This window comes from Grus americana, chromosome 7 (genome assembly GCF_028858705.1).
Source record: "Grus americana isolate bGruAme1 chromosome 7, bGruAme1.mat, whole genome shotgun sequence".
Classification (NCBI taxonomy): Eukaryota; Metazoa; Chordata; class Aves; order Gruiformes; family Gruidae; genus Grus; species Grus americana.
The window spans coordinates 7,951,892-7,971,661 of NC_072858.1; the positions used below are offsets into that span (position 1 = coordinate 7,951,892).

Genomic DNA, 19,770 nt, shown 5'->3' on the forward strand with positions numbered 1-19,770 from the left:
AAATGCTTTATGAAACAAACTTCACGATTACATTTTGTCTAGCAACATGATTGTTTTCAAGCAGAAAAATTAGACATTGCAGAGGTGGGAATCTGGCTTCTCTGCAGAGAGGAGAGCATCCGTTGCTGTGCTGTGCTCCTGCTAGACTGAACAAGCCTGCAGCAGTGATGGCTCTGTAAGAACGCACTCCTCAGAGTGGCCTTCGTTATTGGTGACTGTGGTTTTGAAAGGTGGAGTAGCTTGTAGGCTTTCCCTGCCATGGGGAAAAAGATGGGAGAACCTGTGATGCCTGACAGTTATGTGAGTAGATTGCAGGTTGCCTACATGTTGCTTTACAACGCAAAGGAATGGCGTCTCGCCGTGTTACCGACTGTTGCCGTCTGGGTCTGTATTAATTCACCAGTTCCCAGTAGGAAAGTCCTTCCAGATAAATTTGGGTTATCTTGTACTTAAATAGTCTGTCAACAGTTCACTTACCTAATGTGTAATTGAAATCTACTTGAAATAGTAATTTGTCTGATGTTTAATTTTGGAAATGTACAAACTGTTAGTAAATTACCTTAAATAGATAACTGCTATGTTATAAAATTGGAAGGCTTCAGAGCAGCACTTAAACATTAAAAATGCATTTAATGTGGGATATTTAGCTCTTTGTATGTTGCTAATGCCAATGGAAATAGGTAATGTGTTAGGATTTTTGCCAAGGATTTTGCAAATTAGTTGCAGAGGTAAGAATGCGAACATAAGTGCTTGTTGTAAATTAAAAATGATGTTGAGACTGCTTTTAATCCCGTGTTTGTAGAAAATTTAACCAGTGCAGCACAAAGTTCAGCATACACTTTTTTGCATATTATTGTAGATAACTGCATTGGTATTTTAGAATTTTTTCCTCTTTAATTCATTGTTGTATTAATAAAAAAAAGTCTATTTTGAAAATTGAAATTAAAAAAATAGTAAACATTATGTCTGAATCTACCAAGAAAAATGGCTTGTTCCAAGGATTATTTCATCATTCTATGCAGCAGCAAAAGATTGCAGTGTGTGCTGTACTTAATTTTATTCTGAAGTTACTTGAGAGATGACATTTTTGGTTTGAATATGTGGGTAGGTATGTCTGCATCCTTGCTGGAATATTTTAGTCTGTTGGTTTGCTTTTTTGTTTTGTTCTTATTTTTAGTATTGAAAATAGATTTGTTCAGGTTTGTCTTTTTGTTAAATAGCCTGCACGCTGTTTTATGGTATATGTAAGAGAAAGATGTTAGCAGTACCAACACTTTTAAGCCTGGCATTTGCAGAAATTCAGAGAGGTGAGGGTAACCTATTGGATCCTCTTTCTTCGTCTGTTCCTCCCTCCCAGAAATCTTGTTTGGGTAGCTCACTCATGCTCCTGACGGTGGTTGTTGGTTTAAGGTTCTCATGGAAAACCTAATTTTTTTAAATAGATTTTGGGAGAAGGTATATGGGCAGTTGCTGGTACTGACTGAAAAATTGTTTATTTGTGCTGGAAAACCCCCAAATCTACAAGTATTTATTCACTCCAAACTTGGTGTTCTTTTCCAGTATGCTTGCCCAACTCTTCCTTTTTTGCCTAACAAAATCTGAGCTAAATCTGTATTTTTGAGGGGGTAAAAATCATTCCTAAAAGGAACAGGGTACCTTTACTTGTGCTTAGTGAGAAACGTGCGGGTCTGTGCGTGCTGTGATGGCCTGGGGTGGGTCTGAGCAGAGAGGTGGCCAGGCCCTGAAGTGGCAGAAAGTCTTGTAGAGTGAAAATAGTGGGGTCGTCCTGGTGGTATTTTCCCTACCCTTGTGATCCTTACTGTTTCTCTAATTCAAGATGATGATGAATAAAATATCAGACCAGATAGTAAATGCACAAGGCATGTTTTGAGTTGGTTGTGTAAAAACCTAAACCATGGCCAGTGGGATTTAATAGCTTCATATTTTTCATACACAGACATAAAAAAAAAAAAAATAAAATCAAGTATTTAAAATTGAAATTTTTTACTTGACCAATTCCAAAACATTTTTGTTCCTGAAAGAGTTAAGGAGGAAGAAACTTGGAACAAAATTAAAGTTAGAAGCTGAATTGGATTTCAGGAAAATAGCTGGAGTGTTGAGTTGTATTTATTCACAAGGAGAACAAAAGAAATGTCTTTCTCATGGCTCTGTATGAGGCTGATGCTCGTACAGAAACGAAGTGTCTCGAATCAGAGCATCGGGCTTCCTCCCAAAGAGTGTGCCGACAGTTAAAGGAAGCTTAATTATTTATTTGAATTTCTGAAACTCTTCAGTTCAGATCCATGTGACTGTTTCCTGAACATATTGTGATCTCTGAATGTGACAAGCAGATGCCTCTGATGGTTGAGCAAACAGTACTTATGAAAGACTTCTTTCTCATGAAATGGCAGATACATCCTGCAGGCAGTGGTGCTCTTGTCCTGCTATTTGTAAGTCTTTTCCACAGAAATAATCTCTGTTGGTGACAGAGGATGGAAACCAAGGCATAGGGCAGTGCTAGGAAGTGGGAGCAATAAAGAAAAACTGAAAGAAGGAATACCCTGCAAGTACTTTTTCAAATACTTTTATATAAAATGCTAGTGTAGATTCCATGATATCTTCCGATTTGCGGGGTTGTGGTCCTTGCCGTTGGGATTGCATGTGCATGTCTGCCATGTGATGGGGCTGCAGCTGCGCAGCCTCTCCTCCTCCTTCCTTCCCTCAGATCGTGGCTGTGTCCGACACTGAAGCACTGTCACTTAAAAATGAAATCTGTATTTATAACTCGGCATATTCTAATCAAAGAGAGAGAATTATGTGGTGAGATAGTGTTTTAGTGTTTTACACACGTTATCTTGAACATGAACTGTTTTTCCTTTGAATCACGTGCTGGGATGAGGGAAACAAAGCTCAAGGGCAAGTATTTAGAATACCTGTATCTTTATTTTAATTCAAAAAGACCGGCTGAAAAGAGCAGCCGAATGTTTTCCGCAAAATAAGAGAAGTATTAATCTGTGTAACTAAAGTGTACGGTTTACTAGGATGTGCCAGTCCTCTAACTACAGCAGTGTCATAAAACTTGAGGCTTTAGGGTCTTAGTGTATTTTCACCTTTCAGTGCTGTGATGTTTAAGCTCATCTACATAAAACAGGAAGCTGATAACAGAAAATGTTTATGATTGCAAACATGATTTAACACGAGTCTTTTTGCAGTAAATATCTTACCAGGTCTTTATTTTATCAAAATTAGCTACACTGGTAACTATAACTCAAATAATCTATTCCAGTGAGGTAATCTGTGTTTATATTGTCTCCGCTCTTCTGCATTCAGAAAGTTTTAGTAGCTTCTACTTGTTCCTTTCGATCAATAAATATGTAGGAATGGCAGTGTTTCTCTTTAGGAATGTTAAAGAGTCATTGTAATCCTGTTACTCTTTTTGTGTTTTAGTCTTGTTTATGTAACTTGAATTAGAATAAGTCTCTTATATTTTTCAGGTTCAAGCCATTTTTTCCATTTCAAGCGTTGCCACCTGACGAATATGAAGATCGAGACCTCTGTATACAGGATTTTCTTTTGACAGAAGGTCGACTAAAAGTCACGTTAATTGAATGTACAAGGTATGTCTTGTGGTCTTTTGCTCATTCTTGACTAAGCAAGTACCCGTGTTTCTTGAGTTTGTAGTAAATGTAGCGGTAGGCCTGTTCTGATTCACAAAGTACTACCTTTGATGTTATGATTGAGCTCTAATCAAGAAATGTATTTTTTTTAAGTAAAAATGAACAAATGAAAGTTGCAGTAAGTTTCTGAGGCACTTCTGTGTTGCGTGTGGGCGTGTGCATTTGCTTTTCTTCTGAATTTTGCCTGGTTACAAGCTAATCTGTGCCTCCTGTTTACTTCTTGGTTTTGTTGGGTATTTTTTTCTTTGGCACACCAAATTATGAATCTCTTTCCAGGACAGTATAAATGTTGTAATTATCCTATTGTATTATGTTGTAAGCAAAGGGAAATAATTGTTTCACTCAGTCTTAGATTAATTCAAATAACTTTTATAAGGCATTATTTAACATCTGTGTTTTGAGCAAAATAATGGAAAGAAATAAAATTACTGCCTTTGCTCCTTGAAGAGAAAACTATTCTCTTTAAAGCTGGAGAAAAGGTGTGTGGGCTCTTGGTTTGTTTGTGTTTTTTTGTCAGGCCTCTTAGTTCTTGGTTTATGTTAGATCTTATCCAAGTAGTGCTTAGGCTTTGATCTAGTCATGTGCTGTTCTGCTCTTTATGAACTAAACTCTGGTTTGCAGCAAGACTTTTTATTTTTAACCTGTTCCTTTCATTGCTTGTATTACCATATGAACTTTTTTTCTGTAGCCTTGTACAACTGTTTGAACAGTATTTGCTGTTTTAATGTGGTTTGGGTGCTGTGGATTTCCAGAAGGTATTTTTCTGTTTCTAAGGATTGTGTGGGCCACGCAATCCTTTATTTTTTTGTAATAAAACTGCTGCTTACCTGTCTCCATAGCTTTGTGATGTGTTTTCTGTGAATAATCCAAGAATACTTAATGACTCTGTGTACTCCTTGGCCGCTAGGAGCGTTCCCTCTTTACCCAGATTGAGTAAGGGAACTCATGATCTCCCTTTATAGGCAGTTTGCAATTTCAGTCCAGTAGTGCATTCATTTTTATTACAAGAGGGCCCAAAATAACTACCTTAAGCTGTGTACAGTTGTTCTTGGTTTGGAAAGTAATCTTTTATAATATTATGTCTTTCCTGAATCTGAAACACTGTAACATCACCAATATATCACTAGTGTGTTTCTTTACATTTAGAAGCCAGATTGCTCAGTTTGACGTTGTCATCTGACCTCTCAGTATTTTCGGCTATCACAGATGCTTATCAGATGGCTGGGAGAGGATGCAGTTGCTGGCTTGTCAGGTCTTTTAAGCTTCAGGTCTGACTTAATCTGTTTTACGCAGCTTGGAATTTCTCGACACGCACTTGAAAATTATGTCTCAACAGGCACCTCTCAATCTAGATGTCTGACTCTTGGTCCCATAGTAATTCCTCAGATCTTCCACGCGTCCTGTCCTTATTTGAACTAAGCTACAACTGCTGTTCATAGTCCCCCTGTGAGTAAATATTCTTGCTTACTTTGCACCTGAAGATCTTAATGAGATAAGAAGCTGAAAGACACATAGAGGATTTTGGTAGTAAAAGAAGAAATATACAATATGTACAAAAGTCACAATGACAAAATTTTGCTTTTTCAGCATCACTTCATGTGAGCTGGTGTGAAGGTTGCCTGGGACCATTCTCAATGCTGCTTCTGCAGTGCAGCACTGCATGCTGAAATACAGAGCTTTTTCACTCATGTCTGCCATAGGGGCTTGAAAATTTTTCTTGGCAATCATTCTTGTTGCAGAAATGAAAGATCATTTTAATTTTGAAGTGTTGCTCAGTGCCCCAGAAAGTCTTTATCTTCTCTCTCAGTAGCTATTCTTTGACTTCTGTACAGAATTTAGAGTAGAATTCTTGACCGCTGATGTTGTATTCAATCTAGTCTGGTAACAGAGTTCTGTTGCTTCTCCTGCTTAAGTCTGAAATACAGTGGTGAAACTATAATGCTAAAACATTTAGAAAATGTTTTGTTTGTGATAAATGCATGTTTTAATTCCATTATATTCTTCACATGATCAAATACCTGTACTTTTTGCACCTGTTTCTTTTCCTGTTGCTGGCTTGACCACATTAATTTCCTCACTGTCATGCTATTGAAAGAAAAAAAAATTTGCACATTTTAAAAATTAAGTTAATGAAAGGAGGGGAACTTTGGTGAAAATAATAAGGAATATGTTTTGCAAATTTTTGTTTGACTTGTTGAAAAAAGTAAGTTTTCCTGTACAAGTGCAATGCCTTCACAGAACTAAATCGTTGCAAAAATGCTGTTATCTTTCATTACCTTAAATTTTTAAGGAAAAGGGAAAAACAAAGCAACATGCTGTTAAATTTTGCTATATGGTGAAAGCCTTAAAACCTATAAACTCTGATTTATATTAGGCGAGAATACTCCTCCAAAACTATGCCATCAAGTGGGCTTGCTAAATTAGCATTTGTTTCAATAGTTAACCTTTGTGGACAAGGAAATTTTCCTAAGATAGTTATTCAGTAAAATACCACAGAGTGTACCTGAGACTGGCCTGTCAAATTTGGAGTTTTATGGGTTCTTTTCCTTTTGTCTTCAAGTGGACTTCAGTGTGCAGCAGTGGCACCTTTAAGTGTGCGAATATTGAATCTGCTTTTGACATTCTTAAAAATTTGGGAAATATTCTGCTTATTTCAGCTCCTAAACCGCTTGCAAATAGAAAGGCCACAGCTGAAAGTAAAAAATTAGAAAAGAATTGTAAAGGAAATGAATTCAGCTTGTTCTTATGTAACTGGCAATAAAAAGCATGTTACTAAAGGTTGGTGTGTACTTTGCCGGCCCATACCAGATTCCTGTTAAATTTGCAGATCAGTACTTTAGCATTATCCTCCAAAAAGCAGGAAGCTCGATAGCCTTGTTATAGTCTTCTGGAAGGAGGATGAATAAAGCCTTGCTGAAGTTCTTGGCTTGGCTCAAGAGTTGAGGTGTCCACAGCCTCTGTGTGCTTCTGCTGCTCTGTATCAGAGGACAAACCCTTCACGTCTTGGAGTCCCAGTAGCTCTCAGACTGGAAAGCAGGAGAGCTACAAACTGTTTTCATATCCATAGCTACTCTGCTGAATCATTCTCTTCTACCTCATGCTCACCTGCTGCAGGGATCCATACAAGTTGCAGTTGGAGAAGGAGTAGAAAGTCACTTTCTGTATGTGTATTTTAATTATTCAGGTGGTAATTTAATCACATTTCTTTATTGTTTTAATTGTAGCTGGGGTTATAAACTTTGTCTTTCATACATCCTTTCATACTGATTTACAAACTTTCAATCTGTAGTATATAGACATCTTCTTAATATCCAGTTGTTTTGGGTGTGTTGCAATGCACCCAAATGTCAGTCTTTATCTGCAGCTGTGTTACAGAATACAGTACCTCTGTTGGCATGCGAATGGCTGTATTATTCAAACAAAAATTTCTTTAGTGTAATAGCAGTTAAAATTTCCCCTTTGTCTTTCTGAAATTGGAAATGGAATTCCAAACTCCAGCATGAAGAGCTCTTTAAAATTTAAATGTGTACTTTTGCTGTCTTGTGATACTTTTCTTCAAGTTTGGTGTTGGTAACCTAATGTAAGATGAAATCTCATTATGGCTCATTGTTTTTCTTGTGAGTTTTATCTTATGGTTCTGGCTGAAATTATGTTTTATTCCTGTTTTGAGCTACCTCCTGTCCTTGTTCTTCTATCTTAGTTGCCACCAGTACAAGACAGCTAAATAGCTGCTGTGCTGATATTTTAGAGGGACAATAAGTACCCCTGGAAAATTCCCTGAGAGTGTGTCTTAAGTGACCAGAAGATGAAATGTATGCAGCCAATGATCAGCTGTGGAAAAGGTTTAATGAACTGTCTGATATCAGTGAGACACTGAGGAAAACATGTTACTCAAAAGCAACTACTAAAAGCAGAACAGAAAAGCCACAAAGGGTTACTGGGGATGGCTTAAAAATAAGCAAAGAAGGCATGAGTTCATCACTTCAAGTAACCTCGAACAAACTAGGTCAAGCTGGAAATGAGGTTGACAGCTGCTGTTTGCGGTGTTTCACTAGAGCGTGCAAACTTTCCTTCTGAGGATGGGCTCACAGGATGCAGCCCCTACCTCTGAATCAAAACCAGTTGACACTTCGGAAAGCAAGTGTGCTGAGTACCATCTTCCCCCATGCATTCGTGTACTCGGCTGAAAACCAGTTAAACAAATTTTTCATAGAAAAGAAATAGTTATTTACATCTCCTTGCTGCAATGCAGGCTAGAGAGCTGTCATAGCCAGAGAGGTGTTTTCCTTTGGGATTGGCTTAATTTTACCAGTTCTAATTGTTGGTGAAAGTTGTTTTCAATAGCTGTGCTTAATTTTCTAAGTATGTTTACTATGTATCTCCACATCTGGAAGTCTAGGCACTTTTTGTTCATAAATATTTAACCTAGAAACATTATTTAACAACATCAAGATAAACAGAGAAAATTGATTGTTTAGATGATATAGACAAAAGCTGTCAGAAAGGAGTTGCGTAACACATCACAATCACAAATAAGATACTCTGGATGAAAGCTTAGAAACTGTCCTTGTCAAATACAAATATATATAGAAAGTTGAGGAGGAGGGAATTAAACTGTAATAGCTGTTTTGAAAGAATAAGATTTGTTTGAAGTTTTTATTCCAAAATATTTGCTTCCAGCGACTGTGAGAAGCTGTGTACAGCTTTATTGCTGTTCTGTAGCCTAAAGGTTATTGTTTGGTTGGTTTTTGTTGGTTTTTTTTTTTTTTGTGGTGTGGTTGGGTTTTTTTGGTTTGTGTGTTTTTGGTTGTTGCGTTTTGGTTTTGGTTTTTTTTTTTTTTCTTTCCCATGATATCTACCTGAAAACCTTTATAGCCTTCTGGAATAGGATATCATGCATGAAGAACCACTCTTTTGTTTGTTATGAATGTTACAAAAAATTATAGATATGAGAGGATCACAGTTTATTGAAATATAAACATAAGCAGTAGTAAACTGTGACTTTAATCTTCAGTAATGCTCTCTTGAACCAAGAGCAGCTGTGGTATATGGTAAAGTTTAGGAGCAGAATGGAAGACTCTCGTGGCTATTGTTACTTTTTTAAAAAAAACAAAAAAGTAACTCTTTTATGGAAGAATACTAGTCTGCCAATTGAACACATAATTGAAAAAAAAAAAAAGGAAAAGGGAAACACAGTAACAAAAAAAAACCAAACAAAAAAACCCTAGCTAAAAATTTTAAGTTATATTTGATATTTATGGAGTTCTTCCACTAGAGGGTGGCAGTGTTTTTCCTTTGGTGTAAGGCTGTGCCTGTGGAATCTTTTCTGTGTGGACTTCTGTGTGTACACATTGATGATAATAATAGAGTTTATAAATGAAGAATGGTGAGTTTGATATAATATCTGGGATAAATGTAATAGTATTACAATTCTTACTATGAGCTTTTCTATTTCAGGTTACTTATGTTTGGATCCTATGAAAGAGAAACAAATGTTCACTGCACAATGGAGCTGAGCAGTAATGTTTGGGAAGAAAAATCAAGAAGTTCTATTAAAACGGTAAAAAAGGGTGTAATCTTTGCATGTTGCAGTATGACTTACGTTCTTAATACATTGTCAGGAAAGAGTGTGTTTTTGGACAATCAAATGGGTGATACAGCAGGGGGAAAAAACCCCAAACAACCCAAAACAAAACACAGCAGACTAGTTATTTACTTTTTAATCCAAAGTACTTTACTGTCAGATTGATGTGTATACATAACATCACATTCAATTATCACAACTGTGCTTGAAAATGTACCTGGTTTGAATATATTGCCACCTGTCCATCTGCATCAAAACAAATAGTGTAAAATATGCATTTTTATAGTCCTGCTATATTTGGATGGGCCAGTGTTTAGAAAACAGGAAGATTCACCTGTCTTTCACTGAATGGTAGTGTATTCCCTTCTAATGTGAGTGGTAGAGACACACATGATCAGAGGGTAGCTCATGTGACTGATTTCCTTCTTTCCCCTTGCATTTTGTGAAAATTTAGGCAATTACCATAGATCTCTACCTATTTTAAAGCATATGACTCCTACCCTGTCTGCTAAAGAAAAATACTTCTACCAATGTCTGCAAATATAGAAAGTAGTAGTATTGGTGGTATTGTAAGTTAGTCTTTTACTAATTATCATACTTGATAACATGAGTTTAGCAGCATACAGCCTACAAATTGCCTTTTTTGTGTGTGTGTGTAAGGATGACAGTGACCTTTCTTTTTCTTCTTCAAACAAGAGGTGCAATATGAAAGAGCCTTTCAGTTTCACATTAGAGTGATATTGTAGTAGTCATCAAATTGAATTGGGCTTATGCTGAGCAGTAAGTAATGGGCGTATTGGAAAAAAAACCCAGAAGCTTTAAAAAGACTTTATGTTAACAATTGGTTTCATACAAAGAAATCACTGGAGCAAAAATCAATGTCCTGCATTTTACCCTCTACTGTCTGAGTGCAAATAGTTTAAGCCCTGTGCTTTTGTTACATCTCACTGGAGTTGTGTTTGGAGACCAGCATCGTTTTTCCACTGGAGCAACAAGAATCCAGAATTTCAGCATCTCATTCATTTTCTGCAATTAGTTCCACTTTGCATTGTTTTTAAAACTCCTTGTGACAAATGCTGGGATACTTGTTTTCAGGTTACTGTACATGATGTTTTGCCAAAAAGGGCATATGGCTGCGCAACCAACAGAAAGCCTCTTTTTATTTTCTTAGCTGCTGTACTCTTAGTCAAATGAAAAACTTGAAGGGAGGGTAGAGGTTCACCTATGCTCTCCTAGGAACCTGTAACACTGGGTGGCAATTTGCTTTCTGAGTGCAACAGGGAAATGACAAGTGGGGAGCCCGCAGCTGCAGCGCAGACTGAGCCACTTCAGAGAACTTTCCCAGAGCTGTGGTTCAGCAGCCAGACATCATAGAAACCGATGGCAGCTCAGGACTACGTTCTCCAAAGCTGTCTCTGTCTTGACCCCCTCTCTCCTGTTCCTAACACAGTCAGTGGTGTTTACGTGGTTGCAAATTAGCCACGTCAACTCCCTGAGCTGGCTTGCTGCGTGGTAGCTCCAGTGCCAGTAGAAAGGAGAAAGAAAGGTGGGGTGGCACCAGCTTCAGCTAGTTTGAGGTGCTGAAGCATGGCACCACCAGAGGTGATGGCATAAAGTGTTCAGTGGTCCTGAGAGGAATTACTGAGTTTGCTTAACTCTAGAGGTTGCTGGACTTCATTGAAGCACTAGGCAGAAGGTAAAGTAATTTATTTTCAGACCTTTTTGTTTAATCTGTTTTATGCAGCAGTTTTTGTTTAACTTTTTCTAGTTTGTTTTAATCTAAAGGTTTAAGCCTCTTTGCTCCTACCTTATCCTTATGTGGTCATGCAATTTGGCCTTAAGTAGTCTGGCCAGTTCATAGTCTTAACCCTTTCCTAATAAAAATAACTATTTCAAAATCTTCAAGAAACAAGCAATACTACCAGCTTCAACCCTTCTCCCCCCCCCCAACCCAACAAAAAAACCCCCAAACAAAACCAACAACCCAAACAAAAAAACCAAAAAACACCCCAAAACAGCCTGAACAATTTCAGGATCAGGACCCAATCCTGCTAATACTTACTCATGTGAATGACCCTTGTATTAGGTAGGATAAGCTGCGTACGAAACCATGCCCGGATCTGCAGGGTTGATGCTCTAGCAATGAAGGTGGCAGGACACTGATTTGACTATTACACTCCTCTGGACAAATTAATTTGTGTTTATTTTTAGATAATTTTGAGTAGCAATATTGGAATATATTCTTTTACACTCTAACAACAGAAGAGGAAAGAGAAACCACTCTGCAGACAGTGTGGCAGCGGTGTGTTTGTGACAGCAGATGGCAGTAGGACTGAGCCGATGGAGCGCAGAAGGGCTCCTTTTGAAAACTACACACAAGTACTCGGGGTGAGACTCAAGAACTAATCTTCTGTTTCAGCATCTAAAATGAAATGGCAGGCATAAATTTTTCAAGCTTTTTGAAATCTGGCCTGCAAAGTACAGAAGAGTTTTCTATACATTTATGCTGCAATCCTTCATTAAGCATCATTCTAACACTGCCTGCCAGAGCGCAGAGACCCCTTGATCTGAGTTGATGCATCTCTGGCTCTGCTGTCGGTAGGAAGAATTCACTGTGCTCAACCACCTTGAACTTTAGGCCAGGCAGTCTAATTTTAATATCTTGCTTTTGAAAAATCTTGATATGGTAGAATATGGAAACTGAAAATTAACAACTTGTAGACTACTTTTTGCTTTTCAACTTACATTCAACAGATGTAGTAAAATCATGGAAGTATCTCTTCCTTAGGAAATCAGGTTAAATATGCAAGTTGTTACAAAATGTTAGGACATCTCACTGGGTGGCAAGAGTATTGCCAAACATTCTCAACAAAATAAGAAGTGTTGCTAACACACTTAACACTGGAACTTATTTATTTTTCTCAGAAATTGTAACTGTGTGAATAGTTAAATAGGAAATTATAAAGAAAAAACATTGTGATATTTTCCAAACAAAAAGTTTACTTGTATCTATCCCTGGAAGTGTTTAAGACCAGGTTGGATGAGGCTTTGGGCAATGAGGTTTAGTGGAGGGTGTCCCTGCCGGCAGCAGGGTGGTTGGAACTAGATGGGCTTTGAGGTCCCTTCCAACCCAAACCATTCAATGGTTCTATGATCTTCAGCTGTGATTTTTAGCTCTAATGCAATGTTAATCATGAGGCAGCTGATTGCAATACTTAATAACTTTCCAATATTAAATCCTTCTTTTAATGTTCACATGTGCAATAATTATTTGAGATGAAGTTGTTAGAATGAATAGCAACTTCAGAAACTATAGAGGAGAAATGGTAGACTAAGTTGAAATTAAAAGCAGAAAGATATGTTCTGGTTTAAAAGCGTCTAATTTATAAGAGTCTCACATAGACATAACAATACATCCTCTGATTCACACTATGTTCTGCAATGCTCCTGAGGAAAATTCTCATAACTTTCTATACTTCCTGGCATTTTCATTCTTTTTATTATGTTAGTAGTAGTGATAAAAGATTAGACAGGCTTAATACTTCATAATGAATTTTGGTGAGACTTTAATCTGATCCCATTATTTATGGAATATTAGTAGGTGTCAAAATTGGTTTTGAAAAAAGATGCTGTGTTATTGAACGTATCTAGAGCATTATTGAAGTGTCTGTTACAATACAGAGGTGTCTCAGGCTTCTGTTTATCAAATCAATCTGAAACACCACTAAGACTTCAGAGAGGTGATTTGGCACATTCCTGTGTGACAAATGTAAACATTCTTAACTATCTTAATTAGTAGCACATGCTGCTGGAATTAACATTAATCACTGCACTGCTATGTAAAACTTAACTATGTATGGATAGGATGTGGTAATTAGCATAGCAGTATTGGATTACTGAGCAGGTGTTCTATGGCTAAATAATTAGATATGTTTGTAGATATTAAATGGAGGCTGTGTCATAAATGTGAATGGTTATGTCCACTGAACTGCCAGTTAGCAATACCAGATTGATTTTTACAAACAAAAAGAATTGTTCTATTTTTCCTTGGAGCACATCTGTTTAGAGTGGGCCCCTGCCCTCGTTACGCTTGGTGAGAATCTTGCTGCTAACTTTACCTGTGCCAGTATTTCATGTATAGTGTTGTGAAAGAATAACATAATTTTTCAGCAGAAACTGAGGTTGCTCAATGAATAAAAGGAAAACATAGTCTGCCTGCCTTAAAAATGGCAGAAGAATGAGCATAGAAATCATCTTGAAGAGGCTTGAGGTAGCTTTGCAGCTGTAGGTACCCCTTACATTGACTATGCAATGCCTTGACTGCTCTGTGGATGCTCGGCTGTCCTGAGCGTGGCAAGCACTGGCACTTGCCTCTGGTTCCAGCACTGCAGAGAAGAATTAATCTAGAGTATAGTTGTATCGAAACGAGAATCTTGTTTCTTATGAACTGCTCTGCATATCTTGGTAGTCATGGTGCCTTTGTTTAGGTGCTGATTTTTCTGACAGATAAATCAGTTTTCTACAAATTGTAGAAACTATTGCACAGAGATTGGTATCTTTGGATACTTATACCCAGGAAGTATGTGCAAACTCTAAATGGTTTGTGCTTTTTAGTGGTTGTATGAATGTAAAGTAATGGGGGAGATGTGCTCAGCTGCAAAAGAAAATGTACGTGTTCCAAGTTTTCTCTTAAGTCTTTCTTTCTTATTGAAATTCAGGAGCACAAGAGAATCGTTATAGATTTTGAAATAATCAAGTTAGATAATCTAAGAAAAATATGAAGAAACACCTTTAAATTCTGGTTTCAACTAATACGCTGTCTGAGGTTGTCCTGTAGGAATAGCCATAGTTTTGTATTCCTGAAGATAGTAAATGTTGGGCCTTTTTTGTTGTTGCTGGGGTTTTTGTTTTAACTTTTTTGAATCCCTTTAACTTTTTTGAACTTTAGCAATGCAGAAACTGCATTTCATATTCTGCAAAGTAAAAATTTCCATCTAAAATGCCACGTCTAGTAGCCTAAAGGATTTACTTTTGCAGCAGTTGTCTCAGGAGCACACAAATATCCTCCGAAGTAACCTAATAATAGAAAGAATTAAGATAAGCATCCCACTGTTTTTTTTTAGGAATTCTGCTTGACGTTTTTTCAAGTTCATCCTGAACATTTTGGTCAGCACTGGAGTAACTGCTGAAGGGAAAGGCCAGTGACAGTCTTTCACCATTGCACTCTGAATTTGTGCATGTGTATACATACACATACATAGGTTGTGATTTCCACTTCTTTTGGTGAGATTTTTCTCGATGGATATGGCCTTTTATAGGTAAATTTAATGGTAACTTTGAAATGGCTGTAGGCAGGCTGATTGGTACCTGTTTTTATAAACAAAGCAATATTTCTCAGCCTTTCATAAAACTAAATTTCCGTTATCAGGGATTAAGGGAAAGTTAAAGGCATTCCAGTACTGTAACATATGAATGTAAAATGAGAAATAATGTAAATCAAATCCAGCACCTTCTGAAATGAGTTGCCTGAAGGTACTAAACTATAATGTCAAAATTTGAAGCAACTGTGAAACGTTAATTTGTAAATACACAGAGTTAAATGCCTCACAGTTGGCATTTCAGTGTGCTTATTTAACAGCCTGCCATTTCAGCATTTAATCCTATCAAAAGAAAGGAGGAGGATTAAAGCAAGAGAAGCTTTTTGAAAATGTCACTTTTTATGAAAATTCATGATCTTGTAAAATTTGATAATATTTGTAAATACAATGGGGAATAGTTCTGAGATTTGTGCCTTACATAATATTCTGTAATCCGTTTTTCAAATAAACTTGAAGGCCATCAGGATTTTTTGGTCTCATTCTAAACATTTAAGCTTTTTGACTTGGGGCTCCAGAAAGCTTTTCTGTGATTTAATGAGACACCTTCTGTGAAAATGCACTGTAGTTCTTTACAGCTCAGACACTATTGAATATGAGTATTAAAAAACCCCACTAATAGCTTTTTTTTTTAGTGCATGTGTATTCAGATAGTTGTTTAGAACCAGATGCCATCGCTCTAGTCACAGCCTGACCTGATACTTTTACCTGCTTATATATCACTTAGAAGGTATCATGTACAGCATCCTTGGGCATGCATACCCTCACCTGGGACAGGTAGAAAGCAGAACTTGCTCCATTTCTGCATTTAGCAGCAGACAGTACTAAATGCATTATGTGCAACCAAGTCTGTAGCTTCCCTTAAATGCACCTTCTTTCTCCTTACGTCCAAGCTTGAAGTTCTGATCCTCCCCGACTTCCCCTAGAGTGCTGCAGAGATTGCTGCAATGAATCTGACTTGCTGACTTTCAAATTTAAAATACCAGATGAAAAGTTAAAGATAAAATAAAAAGATAAAGTTAAAATACCTTGCGTGAGAAGAATCTGTAATGAGCAGAGCTTAATGCTCTGTGTGTGCTTGCACTTCCCCATCCCCAACTCTTACTTTCAGAGCTGCCAATAGAACTCATCCGTGGTACTCAGAAGTTCTTCTGCAGCCAGGTACTTGTTTTGTATAGTAAAATAAGTCTGTTTTGAAGCCACTGAATTCCACTTCATACTCCATTCCATACATCTCCGTTAGATTTTGTAACCCAGTTGTATTGCAGGTGCCATTGGTGATACTGTCTATTCAGTTGGAGTCTTCCAAGTTGCTATTTTGCAGGGTGTTGTACTCTCTGAAAGCACGGTAGTGACCTCCTCCTGATCCATCAGAAAGTCATGAAAGAGGCATAAGCTTTTTAGATGGCTGTGTTGGATGAATTCACCTTTGTGAGACCTCTCTAAATGCCTGTTCTAGGACAAAAATTACATAAAACTTCAGGTTTGGTCAGGGTTTAGTTCTGTTCTTTTAACGCTTTTTACAGAGCTGATAAACAACATTCACTTTCACTGTGTCTTTTCCTTAAAGGTTACTCATATAATAACCAACCTGTAGTACAGATTCTTTGAGTTACCTTTTAGTTGCCTATCTTCCATATCCTTCTGATAGTACCCAGTTTGAATAGCAATTGTAAGCTTTTCTTGTTGTACTTTTTGAGTTACAACTTTATATTTAAAAAATAAAACTATTAAGGAAAAGATATCATTTAACGTTTACTTTAAAATGCTCATAAAAGCTAAGACAGGCACACTGTTTTAGCGTGTCACCAGATGTGGTGCTGATGACACTTTTTTTTGTATTCTTGTCACCTGTTCTGCTGCATGTCCAAATACAGGATGCAGGAAAGAGTTTTAGGTGGGTTTTACAGCAGCTGCTTTCTTATTTGCAAAGAAATTGATTTACAGTGATAGCTGATCTTGCTAAATAAATAGATGGTTGATGCATGAAAGCTAACTTTGTATAAACAGTATGGCCTATTGTAAGAGAGATAACAGTGTTTTATTGACCAGAGTAAACAAAGTGGTTTCTGGGTAATTTAGTATTTTTCTGGAATGACTTTCTAAACTATTTTGTTACATCCTATTGCAAAGTTGTACAGCCAGGTGAGCCAGCAGCTCAGGTTGGAGGCTGCTGCACGTGGCTGGAGTGGAAGGGGAGGGACTTACTTAAACACAGATATCCACATATGGTTGGGTATTTTTTTTTTATTTGGAAAAATAAACTGGTTTCATTCTCAGTGGTTTGTAGTTTTTCTTCTTAGGTCTTCTAGTTTACTTTTTAAATACATTTTTCTCAGAGCACCTTTATAAAAGTTAACCTCTTAACATACTAGGTTTTTTCTTTTCAGATTGAGAGATTGGGATCTGTTCCTACTAAGGAGGTAGTAACTAGACTGAAACTAATTTACCCATTTGTGTGGATTTTAGTGATGTTGTAATGTTTTGCTACCAAATCAGAACCTTGCCAAGTAAACTGTTGGGCATGTTGAAAACTGTTTCCTTCCATTGGAGAACAGTTACGTCTCCCAAAATAAAAAAAGGGAGCTTGTGTTCCAATGTTTAATTACTGAACAAAAATATGTTTTCCAGGTTGTAACAACACAAAGAGAAAGCCTGGGCATGGGTAGAAAGTCTGGGAAAAGGGGCCTGTGGCTTAATATAATTGTAAATTATATAAGTAAGAATAATTGTTAAGAAATAGTGAGGTACTGGTGCTTGGTGTTCATATGCTCTCCTAAAACCAGTTAACTTCTAAAACCTCGTGAGACATGTAGGAGTTTGACACATGACAAAGTTGTAGGGGTGTCCGTTTCTGACTGCAAATTGCTCAGTGGTAACTTGTCTATGAGTTACTCCCATAAGTAGTTCATCATCTGCAAGTTCATTTTGCAATTAAGGAAGAGAAAATTACATTATAGTTTCTGCAGCTTGTCAAAGGGTAGGCAAGTGCTTGTAGTTATTGCAGAATACCTGATGTTTAACTTATGACCTATTAGTGCCTTTGGTAATCTGGTATTATCCTTGCTTCTAAGTAGAAACAATTTACCTGTTTATCGACTTTGAAGTGCAGTAATAACTACTGAGAAGGCTCCTCTTCTGAATACTATTGTATTTAGTTGCTTCGTTCGCAGTTTTCAAAGTTTGAGCAATTAAAGCTACCGAGTAACTTTTTACTAGAAGTTTATCAAGAGCCTGCATCTAGATCTTGCATTTAATTTTGGATTTGCTCTTTATGGGTTGTCTGACACCTTCCCATGCTTGCCTGCAGTGTGTCAAATGCTGCTACTGAGATTTCTCTACCCTTCTTCCCTACAGTGTTTATTGCTGCTATGGGCTGTACTAGAGAAGGAGCAGGGAGAGTCTGTGTGCAAATGACTGTCCAGGAGGAGTTAACTTATTTTTAGTAGGATTTTGCCCAAATTGGTCATGTCATTCATTTGTTGTTGTCTTGTAATGTGGGGGTTTTTGTTTGGTTGGTTTGGGGTTTGGTTTTTTCTTCCTTTTTTTTTTTTTTTTTTTTTTAAAACCCAAGATTGAGTTTGGAGACTTGACAGAGTCTTTAACTCCTGCTAAATTACTAAAAATGATGGATAAATTTAGCAGAGTTTTTCTTGAAATAAAGTAAACCTGTTACAGGTTGGCCTCCTGGAAAGTTTCTACTTTTCATTTTATAGTCTTAAAAAGGTATAACTAGACTAGGAGTAATATCAACTCTTTAGCAACTCATTTTGGCAAAATGAGAGGGTGAAATGTAATGGCATACGTTTGGCTGCTGAACCGTGCCGTCTGAAACGGAGATGCTTTTAGGTGACACAAACTAATACAAGGAGTAGATGGAGACAGCAGAGAGGTAAATGGATTGGTACTCACGTGTTCATCACCAGGTGAGCAGGTTCTAAGAATAGGCTTGAGGGATGTATGAAATGAAGGGGTCCCCAACAGGTTGGTTATTACAGGCTGCTGTGTAAGTGAAAATGTCCTTTTGTTGGTAGGTCATCTGTCACTTCTGTAACTGAAATTTGCTTGGGGGTGGCGTTGCTCACTTCTAATGCCTGTAGGTGCATCAAAGTATCAAAAACAACAGCTTGGTTTTAGTTAAGGGACGCAGTGAGAGCTGGTTGGAGCTTGTGGCATTCATGTTCCCAGCTTCCTCACAGTTCCTCACTCAAAACGCACCCTGTGTGGCAATAGGACAAGGTATCCAGTTACCTGCAAGGGTTTAGGGATGCTAAAGGGGATGGTGAATAGCACGGGCAGCCAGCAGGAATACCTTGTGAAATATGTGGCCATATCGTAGTTTGGACAAGAATGTATTCTGCTTATCTGCTGATATCTGTAGGGCCTCTGTTACTATATGTGCAGAGCTCCTGGTCAGCAAGGGCTGCTCTCACTTGTGGGCACCTGGCATAAGATTGTATTGTTTTTACACATCTGCTTTGGCCTGCAACATACTATACACTTAGAAGAGTGACTTAGGCTTATAGTTGTATAAGTGCAGCTGTTTGCATTGATTATTTTTTTTTTAATCAGAAGTGTGAGTCTCTCTTCTGGTTCTCTGTATAATTCAGGCTTCTTACAGATGCGTGGGGCCATCACTAGATGCTCCTGTCTGGATTTCATCAGTTACCCTCCTGTTCTGATGAGTTTTAGAGGAGATGGTATTCAACCCTTCTTGAACATTAAGTATGTTAATTAAATAGGCCTACTGGTCTATTGCAATTTAGTGAGAAGTTAGCGGAAGTAATATATTTCCTCTCGGGAACACTTGATTTATATGGTTGCTCTGCCTGTCTATATGTTTGAAAGTGCCTTTTGTTAACTATTACTGTATATTATTAGGTACAAATTCAGCTACACTTGAAAAAGGGGGATAAGTCTCAAAAAAATAAAGATTTTCCTGAAAACAAAGAGCTAAAGATAGATATGAAAATAGCATCTCCAGGGTAAGTAGTGGCGGAGTGCTGGTGCTGAGGTAGCGTGGGAAGCTGGTTGCTCAAATGCTCTGCACAAACATAGTTCAGTGTGAGCCACAGCATGTCTTTGCTCACAGTGTGTGAAGAGAAGAGGATGCAAATGGCATTGGGTTCCTTAG

The 19,770-nt window shown here is 37.5% G+C and overlaps 1 protein-coding gene across 1 annotated transcript in view; it reads left to right on the plus strand.

Moving 5' to 3' along the window:
• Positions 1 to 19,770, plus strand: part of PDZD8 (PDZ domain containing 8) — a 65,512-nt gene that overhangs the window by 15,844 nt on the left and 29,898 nt on the right. Inside the window, exons 2-3 of the mRNA XM_054832169.1 lie at positions 3,495 to 3,617; positions 9,135 to 9,237. Of these exons, the coding sequence (XP_054688144.1) occupies positions 3,495 to 3,617; positions 9,135 to 9,237 (226 nt within the window). The remainder of the gene's footprint in view (positions 1 to 3,494; positions 3,618 to 9,134; positions 9,238 to 19,770) is intronic.